This window comes from Octopus sinensis, linkage group LG3 (assembly GCF_006345805.1).
Source record: "Octopus sinensis linkage group LG3, ASM634580v1, whole genome shotgun sequence".
Lineage (NCBI taxonomy): Eukaryota > Metazoa > Mollusca > Cephalopoda > Octopoda > Octopodidae > Octopus > Octopus sinensis.
In genome coordinates this window covers 74,821,571-74,843,174 of record NC_042999.1, presented here as the reverse complement: position 1 = coordinate 74,843,174, position 21,604 = coordinate 74,821,571, and the positions used below count along the sequence as shown (strand labels likewise).

At 36.8% G+C, this 21,604-nt stretch overlaps 1 protein-coding gene across 1 annotated transcript in view; it reads left to right on the top strand.

Annotated features, from left to right (window-relative positions):
- The window catches only part of LOC115209054 (MAM and LDL-receptor class A domain-containing protein 2-like), a 217,824-nt gene that overhangs the window by 24,093 nt on the left and 172,127 nt on the right, over nt 1-21,604 (top strand). The window contains exons 8-10 of the mRNA XM_029777126.2: nt 3,758-4,105; nt 13,537-13,695; nt 17,966-18,304. Coding sequence (XP_029632986.1) covers nt 3,758-4,105; nt 13,537-13,695; nt 17,966-18,304 — 846 coding nt within the window. The remainder of the gene's footprint in view (nt 1-3,757; nt 4,106-13,536; nt 13,696-17,965; nt 18,305-21,604) is intronic.

Sequence of the window (21,604 nt, the reverse complement as noted above, 5' to 3'; positions counted from 1 at the left end):
CTACGTGCAACCAAAGTTCAAATTCTAAGAAGATCAACTTAGTCACTCATTTGCAATCAATTACATTCTAGTTCAGTACTGAGGTCAGCTTCTCTCTCTCTTTCTCTCTCTCTCTCTCTCTCTCTCTCCCTCCTCTCTTTCTCTTTCTCTCTCCTTATCACAGGTTTGTATCTGTTATTAAAAGATGTCACCTTGTCACATCATCTCTCTCTGGTTCTGCCTGAAAATTGTATTTAGGATAGACATATTAGTCAACTGGTTACACACTTATACATTCAGCTGATTAAATAAGTGAATGCTCAATTGTCAAGAAGTCACCATTCTCTATGAGCAATAACTCCATAACTTCAGCATTAAACAAGATATATGGAGAAACTGTAATTTTAGAAAACAATAGTTTGATACTGGAAATGAAGATCACTAGAGGTTTTATATCAAATATATTACAACACATACACTTCAGTGTGATATTAAAATAATCCATCTGCATCAGTTAGCTAAAGTCCTTAATAATTTTCTTTAAATATGATGAGATCAACTGCTATAGACTTGATCACCATGGTAAATAAAACTGAAGAATAACAGTACATCTTCTTTAAAAAATTTGAAAAAAATTTTCTGGCCATAAGACTGCAACAGAATTTTCTTCAACATTTGTAATAGCTATCTCCCTATAAACTGCAGTGAATAATTTGTACAACTACTACATATTTTTAATGTAATAGAATTTTTCATGCTCTCATGGACAGAATTTGTACTTTCATTTCTCCCCATTTGTTACCATTGTGAGCAGCACTTTCTTGGCCATGGAACAGATATCACAAGCCAACAATGTAGATGTTCTCATACTGTGAATTATCTAGAGTCATCAAATTCAATACTATACTACTGCTGGAGTTGAGCTTTATTTGTGAGTCACAACCCTTCGTGTTCAACCTGAGAGCTGGCTTTGACTATCAAGATTAGAAAAGACTAGCAGCTCCCTAGATTCCTATAATAATTAAACCTCATAGAGAGAGGAAACCTATTTTGTATTTATTTAATCCTCCCGATTTTATTAACCCTATCTGAAATGTAATTTTAATTTATATCCCCATTTTAATCTGTCATGATGAACACCTATCTTCACCTTCTGATGTTAATTTACTAATCTTTAGTCTCATTCCAACCAGCTTTTTTCAAGTTCAGTAATTTGAAAACTTAGCAAAATGCCTGTAAAACTTCCTCTCTCTATTCTTCTTGTCCCGTTTTCATGAACACAAGAATCCACATGTAAATATATGTCCTATCATTCTAAATCAATAAAATCATTGCCCTGCCAATGTCTCTTTCATCAAAATCAAACAATACACCCTAAATACATCCCCTAATTTCCCTAAAAGTTTTCAGTCTTTCACTTTCTTTTGATCTTTGGAAACATACTACAGTGAATCTTGTGTCCAAGAAATACTATCTCTCTGATCTTGTGGAGTATTGACTTATTACTCTAACTGCCAACATCTCAAGAATTTGAACACAGTTGCTTATAATTTAGCTTCTCCAACACCAGTACAGTTTCCATAATTCTATAGTTAACTCTCTCTTTGATGTCATTTACCAGTAACCATCTCACTCTTGGAAAATTTAATGAAAATAATGTCATTACACTTGACATCAACAAGAAATCTGAATGTCTCTGGTATGGAAATCTGGATAAAGTCTTGGATTATCAGCCTGTACTATTGTCGTTTGTACAGACAAAACTCTTGCTTAGCTACACTCCATCAATTCTAGTGTATACAGCTCAGTTGTGTCACTGATACTTTCCCTCTTGTACATTAACAGCCTACTTACTGCCACCTCCAACAAATGACACCTCCAAACTTCCATACACAAACATCATCTTCATACAACCTAGACATTTCATGTCAAACCTGTACTGCCCCCATGAACTGACATTGGAAATATTCTCCTTAGGGAACATAAGAATCTTATCTTCTTCAACAGAAGATTGTTGTGGACAATCCACTTATTGAGAAAAGTCTTCTTCCTTACTTACTCCTTCTGATGTAAGAACATGTTTTTTTAACTATTCAGCTTCCTACAAATTACAGACGATCATCCCTAGCACTAACACATCACAAACTGTATCCCAAAGGCTAGGCATTCTCTTTGGAAACAAAAAAATTACTCAGTACTAATCATTTCTACAAAGCTCAAATAGGACCCACAATGTTAAATGCCTCTATTGCTACTACACACAACTATTCAATCAATGACATTCAGTCGAAATATGCAGTTTTTTCACTCTACCTCATCTGCCACTACTACAAAAGTCTCTGCTCTTCAAAACTAGCATGTTATTTATAAACTCTACTAATGTCCACTCATATCATTTCTTCTCTCAACAACTCAGTAATGAGAGAACAGATGAATGTATATTACTTCTCTGACTGCACTGACCCCTTTGTCCACTTCTGTTTCCCTACCAAAATTATATGATACATTCATATATTATTATGTCTTCATACATTGTTATTTTTACATTTTTCATAAAATAGAATATATCTTAGTTTTAAACTACTAAAATAAGTATAAAGAATTCTTTAGCTAAAGTATTTTTTTCTTTTTTGAGGCCTATACAAAGTCATCTTTAATGAAATGATAAAAAATTCATAATTAAAAGTGTTTATGTTGCTGGATCTCTGCACTATAGTATGTTTAAACACCATTGCAATCATCATGCTATATTCTTGCACTGGATAGTATGTTGTTTTTCTGGAAAGAAGATATTACACTGCAGTCTGAAATGAGAATTAAATCCAAACTCAGTATCCTCCCTAATTTATCCAAACAAAAGTCAAATAAATAAATATATATATATATATATATATATATATATATATATATATATATATATATATATATATATATATATATATATATATATAGATAGATAGATAGATAGATAGATAGATAGATAGATAGATAGATAGATAGATAGATAGATAGATAATTGGCTTAAATAAATAATATGTAATTGGTATTATTTGATTATATTTCTCTTTTATTTATATTATATCTACATTATCAAGAAACAACACCATTCTTTTTGCACCATCAGGTCAACAAATGACCCCTGATGATTTCTTTAACAAGTGCTCACCCATATAAACAGTTTGGATAATTGTTATCAGGTGGTGTATAAGTTGATTACCCATCCATTGTTTCACATCAGTGCAATACTGCCACAGGCTCCGATGCTAATACTTGCCAAAAGTATTATGAAGCGTGGTAAATATATCCAAAGAATATTAATTTCTGCATGTGTATAGTGTTCAGTAGCCTAAAAGAACTACCTTCTTGATCCAGGATATATGCTTCAGTCTTATGGGTCTCCATGATATCCACAACATATGGCACTGGTACTGCAACTTGAAGACAGATACTTTTCACCATTGCTCAACATTTAACAGACATGTCTCATGATTCGTCACAGCCACTAACAAGAACTATGACTTTACTACAAGCATCAGCAACTACATGAATATGAAACAAGCCAAAAATTAGTAATGACAATCATTCATCATCCAGGGCTCAAATTAACTCCCTACTCAGTTCGATGATGATAGAGATTGCCATCCACAGGAACTTGCTCTGCAAAGTGATTTCCATTTATATATTACTCAATATATAATTTATTTGTATCTTAGCAAATAACTTGCATTTGCATTAAATATTAAAGGACATACTCAAAGCCTCTTTGATTGTTTTACAGAAAACTACCTGCTATTTTCTTCTGGTTACAACTCAGAGATAAGACACTCTATAAAGTCACCTATGATTGATATTCCAAATGAAAAGATGAAACTTGAATTTCTCTATAATATGCCTGGGACTAAAGCTCAAGAACTACAAGTAAGATTTGTGGAAGATGCACTTAAACCATTGTTTTCTAAAACACCATATTTCTGGCAAGATTCTGGAGACCATGGAACTGAGTGGCAATATGGTTGTATGGATTTACCAAGTACACGTGGAAGAATCGTATTCACTGGTATTGCTGAAAATAGCTATTCAACCTTGGGTCTTGATGATTTAGTTATTGATAAAGGCAACTGTCGAAGTAAGTAGAATTGTTTTACTCTCTTTGCAAGTGTTGAATGGGTTTTTTGGCTTTGCTTTCTTTAAGTGTTTTAATTCCGTTTCATCTCTTTTATGAGAAACTTTATTTCTTATATTTTAATTAAATTAGATTACTTTTAGTTTTGTTTTCTAAACTACGTCTGCTTTCACAGTTGGAAATTCTTTGATTACAGACCTGGTAAAACAGTTCTGGCCTAGGATTGAATAACAACACCCATCACTATACAAAGATGTTCTTCTATTATTTGTACTCATTATTATCAGTACTAGTATTTCTGAAAGTGAGGCACATGCTCCAATAGTGGGGTGTGACAATAGTTTGGTGAAATAGGGTGTAAAGAAGTAACAAGTGAATAAAACTTGTAATAAATTTTAATTAAAACTTCTTTTAGCTTACGATCGGGAGGTTGTGAGCTCGAATCCCGGACCGGGCTGCATGTTGTGTTCTTGAGCAAGACACTTTATTTCACGTTGCTCCAGTTCACTCAGCTGTAGAAATGAGTTGTGACGTGACTGGTGCCAAGCTATATCGACCTTTGTCTTTCCCTTGGATAACACTGGTGGCGCGGAGAGGGGAGGCTGGTATGCATGGGTGACTGCTGGTCTTCCATAAACAACCTTGCCCAGACTTGTGTCTAGGAGGTAACTTTCTAGGTGCAATCCCATGGTCATTCATGACCGAAGGGGGTCTTTACCCTTTATATATATATATATATATATATATAGTGCCCTAACCACTAGGCCATTGCGCCTCCACATATATATATATATATATATATATATATATATATATATATATATATATATATATACAGTATGTATATATATATATATATATATATATACACATACACACAGTATATATATATATATATATATATATATATATATATATATATATATATATCACGTGATCACATGACTGACCAGACCATCAGATGTTGTTACACATCGCTAGTCACAATGCGTTCGCATTGTTTTAGCCTTCGAATGACGCCACCTCGCAGGCTAAACGAGCAGGCCAACAGAAGAAAGAGTGAGAGAAAGAGTGGTGAAAGAGTACAGCAGGGATCACCACTCCCTGCCGGAGCCTCGTGGAGCTTTTAGGTGTTTTCGCTCAATAAACACACACAACGCCCGGTCTGGGAATCGAAACCTCGATCCTGCGACCGCGAGTCCGGTGCCCTAACCACTAGGCCATTGCGCCTCCACATATATATATATATATATATATATATATATATATATATATATATATATATATATATATATATATATATATATATATATATTTATATATATATATATATATATATATACAGTATATATATATATATATATATAAATATATATAGTACACTTTTTGTAAAGTGGTTGGTGTTAGGAAGGGCATCCAACCATAAAAACCCTGCCAATGCAGACACTGAAACTTGGTACAGTCTTCTGCCCAGCCATCTCTGTCAAACCATCCAACCCATGCCAGCATGGAAAATCAGACGTTAAATGGCGATGATGATGAATAAAAGAGAGAATGAAAAAGGAAAGTGCTTGAAATCACTTGAAAAAGACATTTAATTTAGATAGAGAATATAAAAATGTAGAGGATCTCTTACAGCTGTTTCTAGAATAGCCAAGCATGTGGATCATGATATTGAGCAAGGATTCCATATGTTGAGTATTCCATTATCAGAAAGGAAGAAATAAGAAAGGTGTAAAAATAAGGAAATATCCCCAGTTAAGGATGGTAGTATATTCCTGTTCGTCAAAAATGAGGATCAGCAGGCACGTGCTGTCAGTAATTACTCAGGGTAGGCAGTTAGTGATGTTTATGTAGTAAAACACACAAAAAATAAGCAAAACACAGGCACACAACTGAAATGTAAGCAGAGTTACTTCTGCCTTTATAGCACGTAAAGTAAACATTGTTGTAGGAATGTATGCAGCATGTGTACTACAGTGGTCTTATATACTGAGATTGAAAGGCAAGGGTGAATTATTCCTACCTAATCTACAAAAAAAATTAAATATTTTGTATTTTATGCATAGTAATCAGAATAACCTTCATAATTTTATTGAATTAGGTGCATATTTTTGCCATAAAAGGAAAATGTTACTATCTATTTATTTTATTCAGGGTAGGTACTACCTACCTTGCCTACCCAGGCAGCACGTCCCTGAGGAGCAGCATAAGATAGATATGTGTTATGTAGTTCCATGAATGAATAAATAATACAGTTATAGGTCAGGTCCAATAGTGGTTTCAAATGAGAATGTTCGATAATAATCCATGGCAAATAATTGTTGAAGTTACCAGTTCCAATTTTGAGTAGAGAATGAATAAGAGTTGAGTAGAAATATTATTCTACAGAGTGGAGAAAAGACAGACAAGTAGATGTAGTAAAGTAGACATATATTAGTCTGTATAGAGCATGCATACTTGTAAAAAGAAGTTAGGACACACACATACACATACATACATACATATATATATATATAAAGAGAGATAAAGGGATAAAGAATAGCAGATGTCAGATACTGTCATCTTTTAGCAAACCACCTACACTGGCCATAGTTCTAAAGTGGCAAGAGGGGGAGTGAGGGTATTCATAATGGTATTAAAGCAGTTGTAAAAGATAATGTATATCTGAAGCTATAGGGAGCATGATACTATAAGAAGTGAGGGGACATCTGGGCTGCCCCTTTATAATTGTACTAGAAATCAATGTCCATAATATGAATTAAAATTTGAAAATTTGTAATGTTAATAAGGTGTATGCTCGTTGAGAATCGAAAAGGCAGCCTGTCTTGAATTCCTCTGCTATCACCTGGAGGACTATGATGAACAAGAAGGGGCTGAGGACTAATCTTTGGTGAACCCCTACTTCTACCCTGAATTCTTCACTATATTTGTTGCCAACTCTCACTTTACTAATAACATCCCTGTACATGGCTTGTACAGCTCTCACCAACTACTCATCTATCCCTAGTTTCTGCATTGACCACCAGATAAGGGATCAGGGACCCTATCAAAGGCTTTCTCCATGTCAACAGTAGCCAAGTACAGGTATTTCTCCTGCAGCTGTCTTACCAGAAATATGGTATCAGTAGTGCTTCTCCCTGACACAAACACAAACTGCATCTCATATAATCTAACTCTCTCCTTAATTAGTTGGGCTATGACTCTCTCCGTGACTTTCATCACCTGATCTAACAATTTGATACTTCTGTAATTATTTCTATCTAAAGTGTCACCTTTACCTTTATAGCAGTTGACTATGGTGTACCACCTTGCGAACCGTACAGGTGAGTAGACAGCCTACACTGCCAAATATTTTAAGCATCTCAGTGGTGATTCCTAATGGGCCAGAGGCTTTCCCTGTCACTTTGGATGGCTTGTCCCTCTGTTGGGTCAACATTTGGTGGCTCTCTTTCTCTCATTCATTCTCTTCATTTAGCAACCTTTCATAGTGGCATCTCCAAGTCCATTTGCAGCATAATTAAATGCAAGTTAGCCATCATACATGTGGAAACATTTCTCTCCTATGATATCAACATTTTCTCACACATACTGTCTTTTAATTTGATACACTTCAAGTCTCGGGTCCTCACGATGCAGAACATTGGCAAATCTCTTCTTTTCTGCTTCTCCTCTGGCTAAGTAAACTTGTCTCATAACTTCCCTTCTGGCTATGATATAGTTCCCTGCTACCATCACACTTCCAGTCCTTCCAGGCCTGTTTCTTTCCCTAATCGCCTTGTCAATTACATTGTTCCACTACCACGTCACCTTAGGTCAAAAGGGTTCTTTACACCAGCCACAGATCTGGTCAGTAGCCCTCAACAGGTTCTGTAGGAACCTCCAGTTGTCCTCCAGATTATGTGATGTTATATCCTCCTCTTTTTCAAATAGCACGTCTCTATATCTTTGTCCATTCAGAGGATCCTTAAGCTTCCACACCCTTCTTTTCCACCCTGATCATCTTCTGGGCAGCCATATTACTACCAGAACTAGAGAAGAAATTTCAGGTGTGGAAGTAAGGCTAGTTAACTTAGCAAAAATCAAAATCTTAGTAAGTAGGAAAACAAACAAATCACATCTGCCATCAGGTAGATGGCCCTGCTTGATCTGTAGGAAAGGCGTATGTAGAAACTCCATAAGATGTACCCAGTGTAAACTATGGACAAAGTAGAGGTGCAGCAATATCAAAAGAAGGTTACCAGGGAATATAGTTTTTGTGTGTGGAAGGTGTACAGGTACAATTAACATCAAAAATGTACAGAAAATAGATACCATCACATGCCAGGGGGGAAAACTAGAAGTAGTTGATAGCTTTACCTAAGTGACCAAAACAGTAGTGGGAGTGTATACTATGAAAGTGTAGCTGCTAGAATAAGAATAGCCTGGGCAAAGTTCAGAGAGCTCCTTTCACTCTCACTCAGAGTGAAAGGTAGACTGTATGATGCCTGTGTGTGAACAGCCATGCTACATGGCAGTGAAACATGGGCTGTAATTGCTGAGTACATGCATAGGATTGAAAGAATTGAAGCTAATATGATCCGCTGGTTGTGTAATGTCAATGTGCATGCACGACAGAGTGTAAGCATCCTGACAGAAAGGTTAGATATATGAAGCATCAGATATAGTGTGCAAGAGATACGACTGCACTGGTATGATCATGTGATGCATATGGATGAAGACAGTTGTGAGAAGAAGTGTCATGCTCTAACAGTGGAGAGAACCTGTAGAAGTGGTAGACCAAGGAAGAAATGAGATGAGGTGGTGAAGCATGATCTTTGAATGTTGGGCCTCACAGAAGCAATGACAAGTGACCAGGACCTTTGATGATATGCTGTGCTTGAGATGACTCATCAAGCCAAGAGAGACCATAGTTGTGCTTAATGCCACTGTCGCATAGTTGGCCCATTAAAAGCACCCTTCAATCATTGGGCAATATGCTGTGCTTGTGAAGCCCTGTCAAACCAAGCGAAATCATAGTCATGGCTGATGCCAGTATTGTCTTACTGGCACCCATGCCGGTGGAATGTAAAATGCACCATTTGATGTTTGGCTTCATGGAGGTAGTGACAGGTGACCAAGACCTTTGGTGATACACCATGCTTGTATAGACCTGTCGAGCCAAGTGAGACCATAGTTGTGGCCAATTGCCAGTGTCAGATCATTGGCAACTTTGCCGGTGGCACATAAAAAATATTCACTACTCTCTTGGAGTTGTTAGTGTTAGGAAGTGTATCCAGCCATAGAAACCTTGCTAAATCGGAACCTGGTGCTAAATCAGATCGGAGCCAGCTTACCAGTTTTCAGTGAAACCGTCAAACCCATGCCAGCATGGAAAGCAGACTTTAAATGATGATAATGATGAATCTGATTACAAATCAAAGATAAATAAATGAAAGCCACTTATTTACATAGTTTAAGTATAGAGACATTATAGGGCACAGAGATGAAAGGAATATGCTAATGGGCATTGGAAACTAAATATCATATAAGTAAATTAGTGAAAAGAACTGGAAAGTTAGATTAATTGTATGTATTTTATTAATCAGTGTATAACTCCAAACCATGAGAAGAAATGGCCTAGTGGTGTTCTATCAATTGCAAGTTGTGTAACAGAGAGGATATTCTATCAGTTCTAATCTAGGTAGGATGCGTTAAATATAAAATGATGGTGACAATGAGGATCTACAAAATAGAGGGTAAAAGTATATGATGATGATCATCATCATCACCTTTTAACATCTGTTTTCCATGCTGGTATGGGCTGAATGGTTTGACTGAAAACTTGTAAGCTGGGGAGTTGCACTAGCTTCTAATCTGATTTGGCATGGTTTCTATGTCTGGATGCTCTTCCTAATGTCAACCACTTAAAGAGTGTAGTGGGTACTTTTTACGTGCCACCAACACAGTTACCAGTTACAAAACACCAGCATCAGCCATGACTGTGATTTCACAGGTCTTCTCAAGCATGGTATATTGCTAAATGTCTCAATCACTAGCCACTGCATCTGCGAGGCTCAAAGTTTAAAAATGCTCTTTATGTGTCAAAAGCATGGGGGCCAGTTACATGACACGCATCAAGCATGACTACAATTTCACTTGGCTTGATGGGCCTTCTCAAGCACAGCATATAGCCAATGTTCGAAGGGTGCCTTTTACATGCCACCAGCACAAGTGCCAATTACACAACACTGCCATCTGCCACAACTGCAATTTCACTTGTTTCCTCAAGTGCAACAATGACAAGTGACCAAAGGTCTTGGTCACTTGTCACTGCTTCCATGAAGCCCAAAGTTCAAAGATCATGCTTCACTACCTCAACTCATGCCTTCTTGAGTCTACCTCTTCCACAGGTTCCCGCCACCATTAGAGATAAGCACTTCTTCTCTCAGCTGTCCTTGTCCATATGCATCACATTTGTCTCTCTTCTACACAGTTGTCTCTCTTCTACACCACATCTGATGCTTTTTATGCCCAGTTTCTCTCTCATGATGCTTACACTGTCATACATGCACACTGACATTGGACATCTATTGAAACGTACTAGCTTTACTTCTTTCAAGCCTTTGCATACCTTTGGCAATCATAGCTTATGTTTCACTGCCATGTAGCATAGCTGTTCGCACACAGGCATCATATAGTCTGTCTTTCATTTTGAGGAAGGGGCTCTTTCTTAGCAACAGAGGTAGGAGCTCCCTTAACTTTGTCCAGCATAGTCTTATTCTAGCAGCAGCACTCTCAGAGCACCCACCTCTACTACTGATTTGATATCCTAGATAACAGGAAGATTTCAACTACTTCTAGTTTTTTCCACTAACATTTGATGGAGTCTATTTTCTGTACATTTTTGGTGTTAATTGTCCATAGCTTGCCCCAGGTACATCTCATGGAGTTTCTACCTACACATTTCCTACAGATTGAGCAGGGCCATCTACCTGAAGGGATTTGTAATTTGTTTGATCTCTTACAAACTAAGACTTTGGTTTTTGCTAGATTAACTCTAGACCTTGCTTACATGCCTGAAATTTCTTCTTTAGTTCTGGGAGTGATTCAGCTATAAGAACAAGGTCATCAGCATAGAAGAGCTCTCAAAGGCAGCTCATCTTTAAATTCCTCTATTATTGCCTGGAGATATATGATGAACAAGAGAGGGTTGAGGACTGATCTTTGGTGGACCCCTACTTGTACTCTGAATTCATTGCCATACTCATTGCCAACCCTTGCCTTACTAACAGCATCTCTGTACAGGGCTTGTACAGCTCTCACCAACTACTCATCTATCCCTAGCTTCCACACTGACTACCAGATAAGTGAGCAGGAGACTCTGTCAAGGGCTTTTTGCATATCAACAAAATCCAGGTACAAGGGTTTATTTTTGGCTATTTCTCTTATGGTTGCCTAATCAGGAATATAGAGCATCAGTTTTGCTCCTACCTAGCACAAATCCAAACTGCATTTCATCTACGCTAACTCTCTTCGTAATTGACTGAATTATGATACTGTAAATATAATAATTTCATTAAGTGAGCTCATATGTCTAAATTACATATTAGTGAGAAAAGGAGATAATTGTTTTACTGCAATTAAACCTATGGTAAAATTTGAATGACATTAAAAATTTGTGAACATGTTACTTGTTTGATAATTTTGTTAAGTTATATGATAAAATTTGAAAGCTTCCTTCAAACACAGCCAGTAGGGGACACACTGGCCTTGGTATGAAAAACCTGAGTCAATGATGGACTATGCTATGTACACCACATAACATAGATTAAATGTCTTTTTCAGTAATGCCAAACATCTTGCTTTTTCATTTTTACTTTAATCTGTATCTACCCACTCAAGAAGAAACTACTTCTATATTCATTACATGTCTGCACTTATTTGTCTTTTGAAAAATACACTTAACATTGATTTGAATGCTTAGTTGCTTTCTTAATATGTGTGTAAATAAAGCAGGGTTATTGTAGTTACTTGTCTTTGTATGTGTTTTTGCAAAATTACTGGAAAATGGCTGAACGGATTTTCACCAAATTTTGGTAGAAATGCTCATTGGCTGAGTGGCTCAAACTCGTTAAATTTTGGTTTGATTATCTTCAAAACTGGCGGGCAGGTGAATCAAAATGCTTCTTACTTTGTTACAAATGCATAAACGATAAACAGTGAAAATAACTCTTGATGCCATTTTCTTGGAATATGAATTTGCCTGAGAATATATTTATTAGATTAAATTTTATTTCATCCTTGTGTGCGTGCAGGGTATGCATCACCCTTCCAATGCCTTTTCTTTTCATTACTTTATGTAATCAAAGATGTGTCGATTGGTGCTATTGATGTAAGTGAAATGAGATGGCAATAAAAGCAGTAAAGTTAGGACGCAATTCTAGTTCACGAATATATTCTGATCCCCATCCCTTGTGAGTATACCCAGCACTTTGCCACCATCTCTATCCTGCTCTCTCTCTCTCTCACTCTCTCTCCTTCTCCAGCACTTTTCTCACATTGGGTAACCATGTAACTCCTTTGCGGCAGCACACCTGTTTCTCTCTTCATTACTGATTCTCTCTCTCTCTCTCTCTCTCTCTCTCTCTCTCTCTCTCTTTCCTACCCCTGGGCCAGGTAACTTTGTACCTCCTCTACAGCAAGACACCTGTTTCTGTCTCACTATAACTTTTCATCATCTGACACAAGATCACTTCCTCCAATACCTCCTCCCCTCTCAAAAGATATTTGTCCTGCAAATTATTTTGGTGATCCTTCAGTGCAGGGTAACCATGTAACGCTTTTGCAGCAGCACACCTGTTTCTGTCTTCATTTCTGATTCTCTCTCTCTCTCTTTCCTACCCCTGGGCCAGGTAACCTTGTACCTCCTCTACAGCAAGACACCTGTTTCTGTCTCACTATAACTCATCCAATCTACAATGTAAATTATTTGACAGTTGGAAGGGCATCCAACTGTAAAAATTTTGCCAAAACTGACCTTGCCTGTGCTTGTACCATGTAAAAAGCATTAAGTACACTCTGCTGGGTGGCTGGTGTTAGAAAGGCATTCAGCTATAAAAATCCTACCAAAATAGTCACAGAAGTCTGGTGCAGATTTCTGCCTGACTGGCTCCTGTCAAACAGTTCCACCTATGCCAGCATGGAAAGCAGATGTTAAACAACAATGATAATTATGATGATGTTGATGTCTCTCTTTCTCTCTCTCTCTCTCTCTCTCTCTCTCTCTCTCAGTTCAAATTATCACTCATACAGCATAATCTTTTGTTCTCTCCAGAATCAGTAAAATAATCACCTGTCATATACTGATGTTGGGTCATTCATTTATAATCCTAACTTTTAAATTTGTAAACCTTCTACCAGTGTAATAAAATTCTAATTATTTTATATTTTAGCTGGTATCACAAATCATAAGTGCACATTTGATAATCCACTACTCTGTGAATATGAAATTACTTGTATGAATCCTAATGAATATACATGGAGGAGGAAGAAGGGATCAACTCCAACGTCTTACACTGGACCTGACGGAGATAATTCACAAAAAAGAAATGGTAAGTTTATTTTATTTATTTTGTTTTACTTCTGTACAATAATTATATCCAAATACGTTTTATAATGAAATTTACTTCTGTACACATCTACAGGCTCAACAACCAAACAAAAGATCGCTGATGTGTACAATATTTTATATAACTAAGATACTTATTCTTAACAACCCAGGTTACCTTGCACATTCACCTTTGTAAACAATGAAACTATTGTGAAATCAATGTGTTTCATCAGTATATGATACGAAGATCAACTCCTCCTGTATATATAACTTTAGAAGATCCTTCCCCAAGTCTCAGCTAGATTGACTTACTCACCCCCTACTCCTATTTAGTTATATATTTAATTACAATAATAAAGACAACAATACTCTCTTAGATAATTACAAAAAATTTAACAAATTTTGGTTTGCAAGGCTGTGTCAGGGAAAATTGTGATGTTATGGGAGAGAAACCTGTTCTCGTGGATTGTGATTCACTTGCAGATTGGTGATTCTGCAAAGAAAGAGCTTGGAATTACCACTATGAAAGGCTACTAAATGCAGAGAACTCATGGGTGAAAGAGAGTCTACCTAATATTGATCCCACAGAAGGACCAGCAATCTGAATAGACAGTATTGTTGTAGACAAAGCTATGAAGGATATGAAGATGGAGAAAGCCTTCTGGCCTATCAGGAATAACTGCTGAGATGCTTAAAATTTCTGGTGGTGTGAGTTGTAGTCTAGTCACATGTATAGTTAATCAGGTGGTACATGAAGGAGTCATATCTAATGACTGGTGTAGTAGTACCATAGTCAACTGCAGCAAAGGTAAAGGTGATGTCTTAGAAATAATTACAGAGGTATCAAATTGTTGGATCAGATGATGAAAACCATAGAGAGGGTCATAGCCCACCTAATTTAGGAGAGAGTTAGTTGAGATGAGATGCAATTTGGTTTTATTCCAGAGAGAAGTACCACTGATGCTATATTTCTAGTAAGACTGATGCAGGAGCAGTACCTAGCCAAAGATAAACCTCTGTACTTGGTTTTTGTTGACATGGAGAAAACTTTGACAGGATCCCCCACTCACTTATCTGGTGGTCAATGTGGAAACTAAGGATAGACAAGTAGTTGATAAGAGCTGTACAAACCATGTACAGGGATACTGTGAGTAAGGTGAGGGTTGGCAATGAATATGGCAATGAATTCAGGGTACAAGTAGGGGATCACCAAGGATCAATCCTCAGCCCTCTCCTGTTCATCATATTCCTCCAAGCAATAACAGAGAAATTTAAGAGAGACTGCCTCTGGGAGCTCCTCTATGCTGATGACTTTGTTCTTATAGTCAAATCACTACCAGAACTAGAGAAGAAATTTCAGGTGTGGAAGTAAGACCTAGAATCAAAGGACCTTAGAGTTAACCTAGCAAAAACTAAAGTCTTAGTAAGTAGGAAAACAAATAAATCACAAATGCCTTCAGGTAGATGGCCCTGCTTGATCTGTAGGAAAGGGTATGTAGAAATTCTATAAGATGTATGGAGTGCAAGCTAATGGTCACATAAGAGGTGCAGCAATATCAGAGGAAGGTTAACAAATAGTTTTTGTGTGTGGAAGATGCACAGGTACAATAAATAAAAGAAATATTCAGAAAATAGACTCACTCAAATGCCAGTGGGTATACCTAGAAGCAGTTGACATTTTCCATTATCTAGGTGACCAAGTCAGTAGTGGAGGTGGATGCTCTGAGAGTGTAGCTGCTAGAATAAGGATAGGCTGGGCAAAGTTCAGAGACTTTTGTTAGTATCAAAGGGCCTCTCCCTCTGAATGAAAGGTAAACTGTATGCTGCCTATGTTCAAACAGACATACTCCACAGCAGTGAAACATGGGCTGTGACTGCATAGAACATGTGAAGGCTTGAAAGAAGTGAAGCTAGTAGGTTTCACTAGATGTGCAATGTCAGTGTTTATGCATGATAAAGCATTAATGTCTTGAGAGAAAAACTGGAGCATAAGAGGCATCAGATGTGGTGTGCCAGAGAGATGAATGTGCTGGTATGGTCATTGGATGGATATGGATGAGGACGGCTATGTATGTGGAGGGAACATGTGGAAGAGGTAGACCCAAGAGGACATGAAATGAAGTGTTGAAGCATGATATTCAAATGTTGGGCCTCATGTAGGTGATGACAAGTAACTGAGATCTTTGGCGATGTGCAGTGATTGAGAAGACTCATCAAGCCAAGTGAAATCATAGCCGTAGCCTTTTCCAGTGTCATGTGAATGACTCCCTTGTTGGTGGCATCTGATGCATGCCTTGATGCATGGAATATGATGCATGCCTTGGTTTATCAGTTCCAGTCAAACTGTCTAACCCAGACCAGCACAGAACGTGGATGTTAAATGATGATGATGATCATGATCATATCTTGTATCTTGTAATTGTTTTGCAACAATGATGCTAACCCATATTTAATACAGCCATGTCATTAACTGATTTACATTTATTGAACAAGTAAGTTCAAATGGAACTTCTTGAATTGTCCCTGATATAGCCTTAATATGTTCCTTATATCCTTAATTTCTCCTCTTCGTTCCTACTAACTTCTTTCCTTACCACTAAGTTTTGGAGAAATTAGTAATTTTTATAACCACAGAAGTAGCTGTGTAGTAAGTAGCTTGCTTACCAACCACATGGTTCTGGGTTAAGTCCCACTGTGTGGCACCTTGGGCAAGTGTATTCTACTATAGCTTCAGGCTGACCAAACCTTGTGAGTGGATTCAGTAGATGGAAACTCAAAGAAGCCCATCGTATATATATATATATATATATAAATATATGTATGTGTGTGTATATGTTTGTGTGTCTGTGTTTGTCTCCCCAGCATTGCTTGACGACCGATACTGGTGTGTTTACATCCCCATAACTTAGAGGTTCAGCAAAAGCGACCAATAGTATAAGTACTAGGCTTACAAAGAATAAGTCCTGGGGTCGATTTGCTTGACTAAAGGTGGTGCTCCAGCATGGCCACAGTCAAATGACTGAAACAAGTAAAAGAGTAAAAGAATAATCTTAATTATTATTTAGAAATTGTAAGTTTTTTTGTTATTAACTCTGAAATTTGTCACCCCATTGAGCTAAAGGATGCAGCTTACTTATTTAGAAGTTAATTATACTATTACACTAGCACATGCTAAGAAGTAAACACTTACAAAATGGCCATTTATGAGGCTACACATTTGTGAATGGGCTGTCTTATGACCTTTTGATTTTGTCGTGGATACTTTTTCAGAAGTATGTAACTATTTGGGGAAACTTCCAGTAATGATATTAGCACATTTTACTTTTTGCTGAGTTCTTTCTCCTTGTTTCATGTAGTTCATATAACATTATGCATATGTGTGTCTCTGCCTCTTTCATAATTACTACATGTTTCCCTGAATTGCTTAGTTGCATCCCCTGCACATCCCTCTCTCCTTCTCTTGTTATTTCTACTTTATGTCTCATCACCAACACAAGCTAACTCCTTTATCTAGCCCCTCCTACTAAATTTTTGTTGCCCATGTTAACTTACAGAACTTTTAACTAGATACCAAATCTATTTATCTAGTCAAAAGTTTTATGATGGTCATAGACACTGCACATTCTCCTGACTATACCAGCCATTACCTAGAATGTGGGTCTAATGACAAAATGGACTAAAACAATTGCTGCACATTACTATATTGAACTGGTATTTATTTGCAATAGCTAACATCATTTTAGACAATGTAGAATAAACTATTCAACCCAGAAACACAGCAAGGTGGAAGGAACAAATGACTCGAGAACAGTTATTCCTATCTGTTTGGCCCTCTTCTCAACATCTTTACTCATAGGATGAGATATCATGTTGGAGCTAGATGGTAGGATACAATTCTAGTAGGAATTAAGGATAAAATCCGTTTCCACAATGATAAGTTTCAATTTTAGTGAAGAGATGTTATAAACTAGTATAATGAATGTTGTTACTGAATATATGTTACATACACTAAACGATGATGATGATGATAAAGTTAAATTAAATTCAATAAAACAAGCCTATAGTCATATTCTTTTTATCATTTGAAAGTTAAATGATAAAGTTTTAATGTATTACAATTAAGTTACTATTCAAAATTTTATATTAACTAAGAAAGAACATTAGATATAAAGTTTGTCATGGAAAAGTTGTTTTGTATTTTTAATATCCAATTCTACTGTCTAAATTGTTAATAAATGACTGACAAATCAACAATGTCGTTTTTTTTACAGGACACTATATGTATGCAGAAGCTTCTTATGGAAATTACAATGAAACAACAAGCCTTAGGTTTCCAGTTTCAAAAGATGCCAAAGGGAGACAACTGAAATTTGATTACCACATGTATGGGAGTCATGTTGGTCAACTATATGTTGTATTTATCACTAGTCAATCTTCAAATGAAGAAATAGTTTGGATGATGAAAGGAAATAAAGGAGAATACTGGCTCAAAGCATGTGTACCTATTAAAAATGACATAAGTGAAATCATATTTGTAGCTGTAAAAGGATATTCATACCAAGGAGACATTGCAATAGACAATGTGGTAATTGAAGAAAAAGGATGCCCTGGTAATATTTTAAAATTTTATTTTTCATATGTAAAAAGGTTTGCTAAATTGGAAGTGTTTGTTTATATAACCATTATTGACTTTATCACTGGGTAGATATAAATGAAGTGGTATTGCTCTAGCCTAAATAGTTAATTTCATCATTCTCACCACTCAGTAAAAAATCATTTTTGAATTGACATTTTGATGATATTTTCATCAGTAGGAAGGAAATAAATTTTGATATATCAAATATCTTTTTATTCTGAATTTCTGAGGAATTATTTATAAACTGATATGCCCAAACTAGTGTCTTTACTTTGCTTGTTATAGTTACAATGTTTCAGTTGTTGTACTTTGTGACTGTCTATGGGTGTCTATCATTTATGGTAACCTTCTTGGAATTTCAAACCAAACCTTTTATTCAGTCCTGAGAGATCGATTGTTCTCATTCTCTAACCATACCAGAGACATTTTCATATTAGCTGTTCTGCTTGTGATGTCACTTGTCCCACTTGAACCAAATATTGTTTGACTGGCCTTGAATGCATATCTGCTAGCTAAACTACTACATATATGTGACATTTATTTGTCCCTTATACTTACTATCCCTTTGTCACATAAAACAAATTTGTAATGGAAATCTAATTGTGTTTGTAGGTTTTATGTTCTTTCTTAATTAGTGGTATATAATATTCTTCTTTCTGCTTGGACTACTGATGCAGTTATCAAAGCTAAGCATATACACTGATTCCTTCCATCAACTTATGGTCCATGTTCCTTATCTATTATCTTGACTTTGTTCCACAACAGTTGGTAATTTAACTTTTCCCTGCCGTAATGATCAGTTATGCTTGATATTTTTATCTTCTCATATATTTCAGCTTTACAACATTTTCTTTTAGTGGACAGCTAGTATCAATTTTATATTCATGGAATAGGATAAACATAGTTATTTGTCATATTCCCTCCTAGTGAAGCCTTTGTACTGGACAGATGTCCCCAAAAAGAAACCTGCTTTTGAATGCTATCCTTATGTTATATGAACCACAGATCATCTGAAATTTTTTTGTTTTGTTGATATGCCTTTAATGTTTAGTAGACAGACATGGTAGTTTTTTACTGACATTCTCAACCCTTGTATCCCAACTTTTGGAAATTTAAGTTGTTACTCTGAAAATAGTTGTTACTCTGAAGAGTCTTTCTAATTTTGATTGAATCTTGTTGGCTGGATGACTACTGGACAACTGGATGAGCTTTGATCACTATAAACATGAAGGGAATCAAAATTCAAGAATTATCCAGTATACTTGGGCTTGCAACATATTGCGCAAGTCAATTGCACATCCAAGAAGGTAAGTTCATTGAAGGTCTTATTGAGTTCATATAGCTCAGCAGTACTTTCACTTCCTCCTGATAAGGCCAGAGATAGAAATTTCGTTAAGGTATTTTGTATAAGATCAGACTAGCATTCAAAAGCAAACCTATCCTTTAAGGACATCCCTCCAGAACAAAGCTTCCATTAGAAGAGATCATGACCAATAATTTTATGTATTTCATGCCATGCAGGGGTTGTAGCATATATAAATTTCTTTAAAAATAAGGCTAGATGAACACCAAAAAGCTATAATGCATAGAGGAACAGAATATGTAATTGATCATTTGTATAGTGAAATGATAATTGACAGAAATGACACTGGAAGGTACGATAACAGAAAGAATCAGTGCATATGCTGGTCTTTGATAATCTCTTCAGTAGGCCTATCATAGAGTTGGGTATTATATGAAAGCCTTTGATTAAGAAGGAGCATTAAAGCTTATAACTATAAAAGAAAAGTTATGTTTAAAATTTCTTATTTCCATGATATAATTTTCCTACGGGTTAAGTGTCAAGCAATAATGTAGTACTTTAGAAGTGAAACAAGCAAGTAACATTACATGCAGGAAAATAACTAGCAAGAGAATATCCCTATTGACAATGGAATGTGAATAATCTACCCCCATATATTTGATAAAGTGTTCAGTTTGAAATTTCAAGAATATTACTAAATATGACAAGTACTTGAGGAAGGTCAGAGAAACAATGGCTGAAACATTATATCACTGCATAACTACATTGTCTGCCCTGAAATCTGTTACTAACTCTAAGTATGAACAATTCAAGAAGGTAATCAGAGAGCTAATCATCATCATCATCATTGTTTAACGTCCATTTTACATGCTAGCATGGGTTGGGCAGTTTGACCGGGGTCTGGGAAGCCAGGAGGCTTCACCAGGCTCCAGTCTGATCTGGCAGTGTTTCTACAGCTGGATGCCCTTCCTAACGCCAACCACTACGTGAGTGTAGTGGGTGCTTTTTATGTGCCACCGGCACAAGGGCCAGAGGAGGCTGGCAAACGGCCACAATCGGTTGATGCTTTTTACATACCACCAGCACGGAAGCCTGCCAAGGCAGTGCTGGCATTGGCCACGTTCAGATGGTGCTTTTTATGTGCCACCAGTACGGGTATCACAACTACAATTTCCATTTGATTTTTATTTTGATGCTGATGTACTTGACTCAATAGGTCTCCTCAAGCACAGCAGATCACCCTACGATCCAAGGTACTTTTGAATGGGCTGGGGCTGGTTATGCGAAACTGGTGTAAGATACAGCCATGAACTCACTTTATTTGCCAGGTCTTCACAGACACAGCATATCTCCAGAGGTCTTGGTCTTTCGTCATTGCCTCTGTGAGGCCCAACGTTCGAAGGTCATGCTTGACCACCTTATCCCATGTCTTCCTGGGTCTACCTCTACTCTGGATTTCTTTGACTGTTTGGAAGTGGCATTTCTTCACACATCTCTCTACATCCATCCATAGTACATGACCATGCCAGCACAAACGTCTCTCTTACATGCCACATCCAATGCTTCTTATGTCCAACATTTCTCTCAGAGTGCTTATACTCTGCCGCGTGTGCACATTGACATTACACATCCGGTGGATCATATTAGCTTCATTTCTTTCGAGCCTATGCATGTCCTCCGCAGTCACAGTCCATGTTTCACAGCTGTGAAACATGGCAGTTTGCACTCAGGCATCATACAGTCTACCTTTCACTCTGAGTGAGAGGCTCTTTGTTACCAGCAGAGGTAGGAGCTCTCTGAACTTTGCCCAGGCTATTCTTATTCTAATGGTAACACTCTCTGAGCATCCACCCCCACTACTAACTTGGTCACCTAGGTAGTGGAAGCTATCAACTACTTCTAGTTTCTTCCCCTGGAGTGGGATGGAATCTGTTTTCTGAGCATCTGTGGTGTTTATCGCCCCTAATCCAG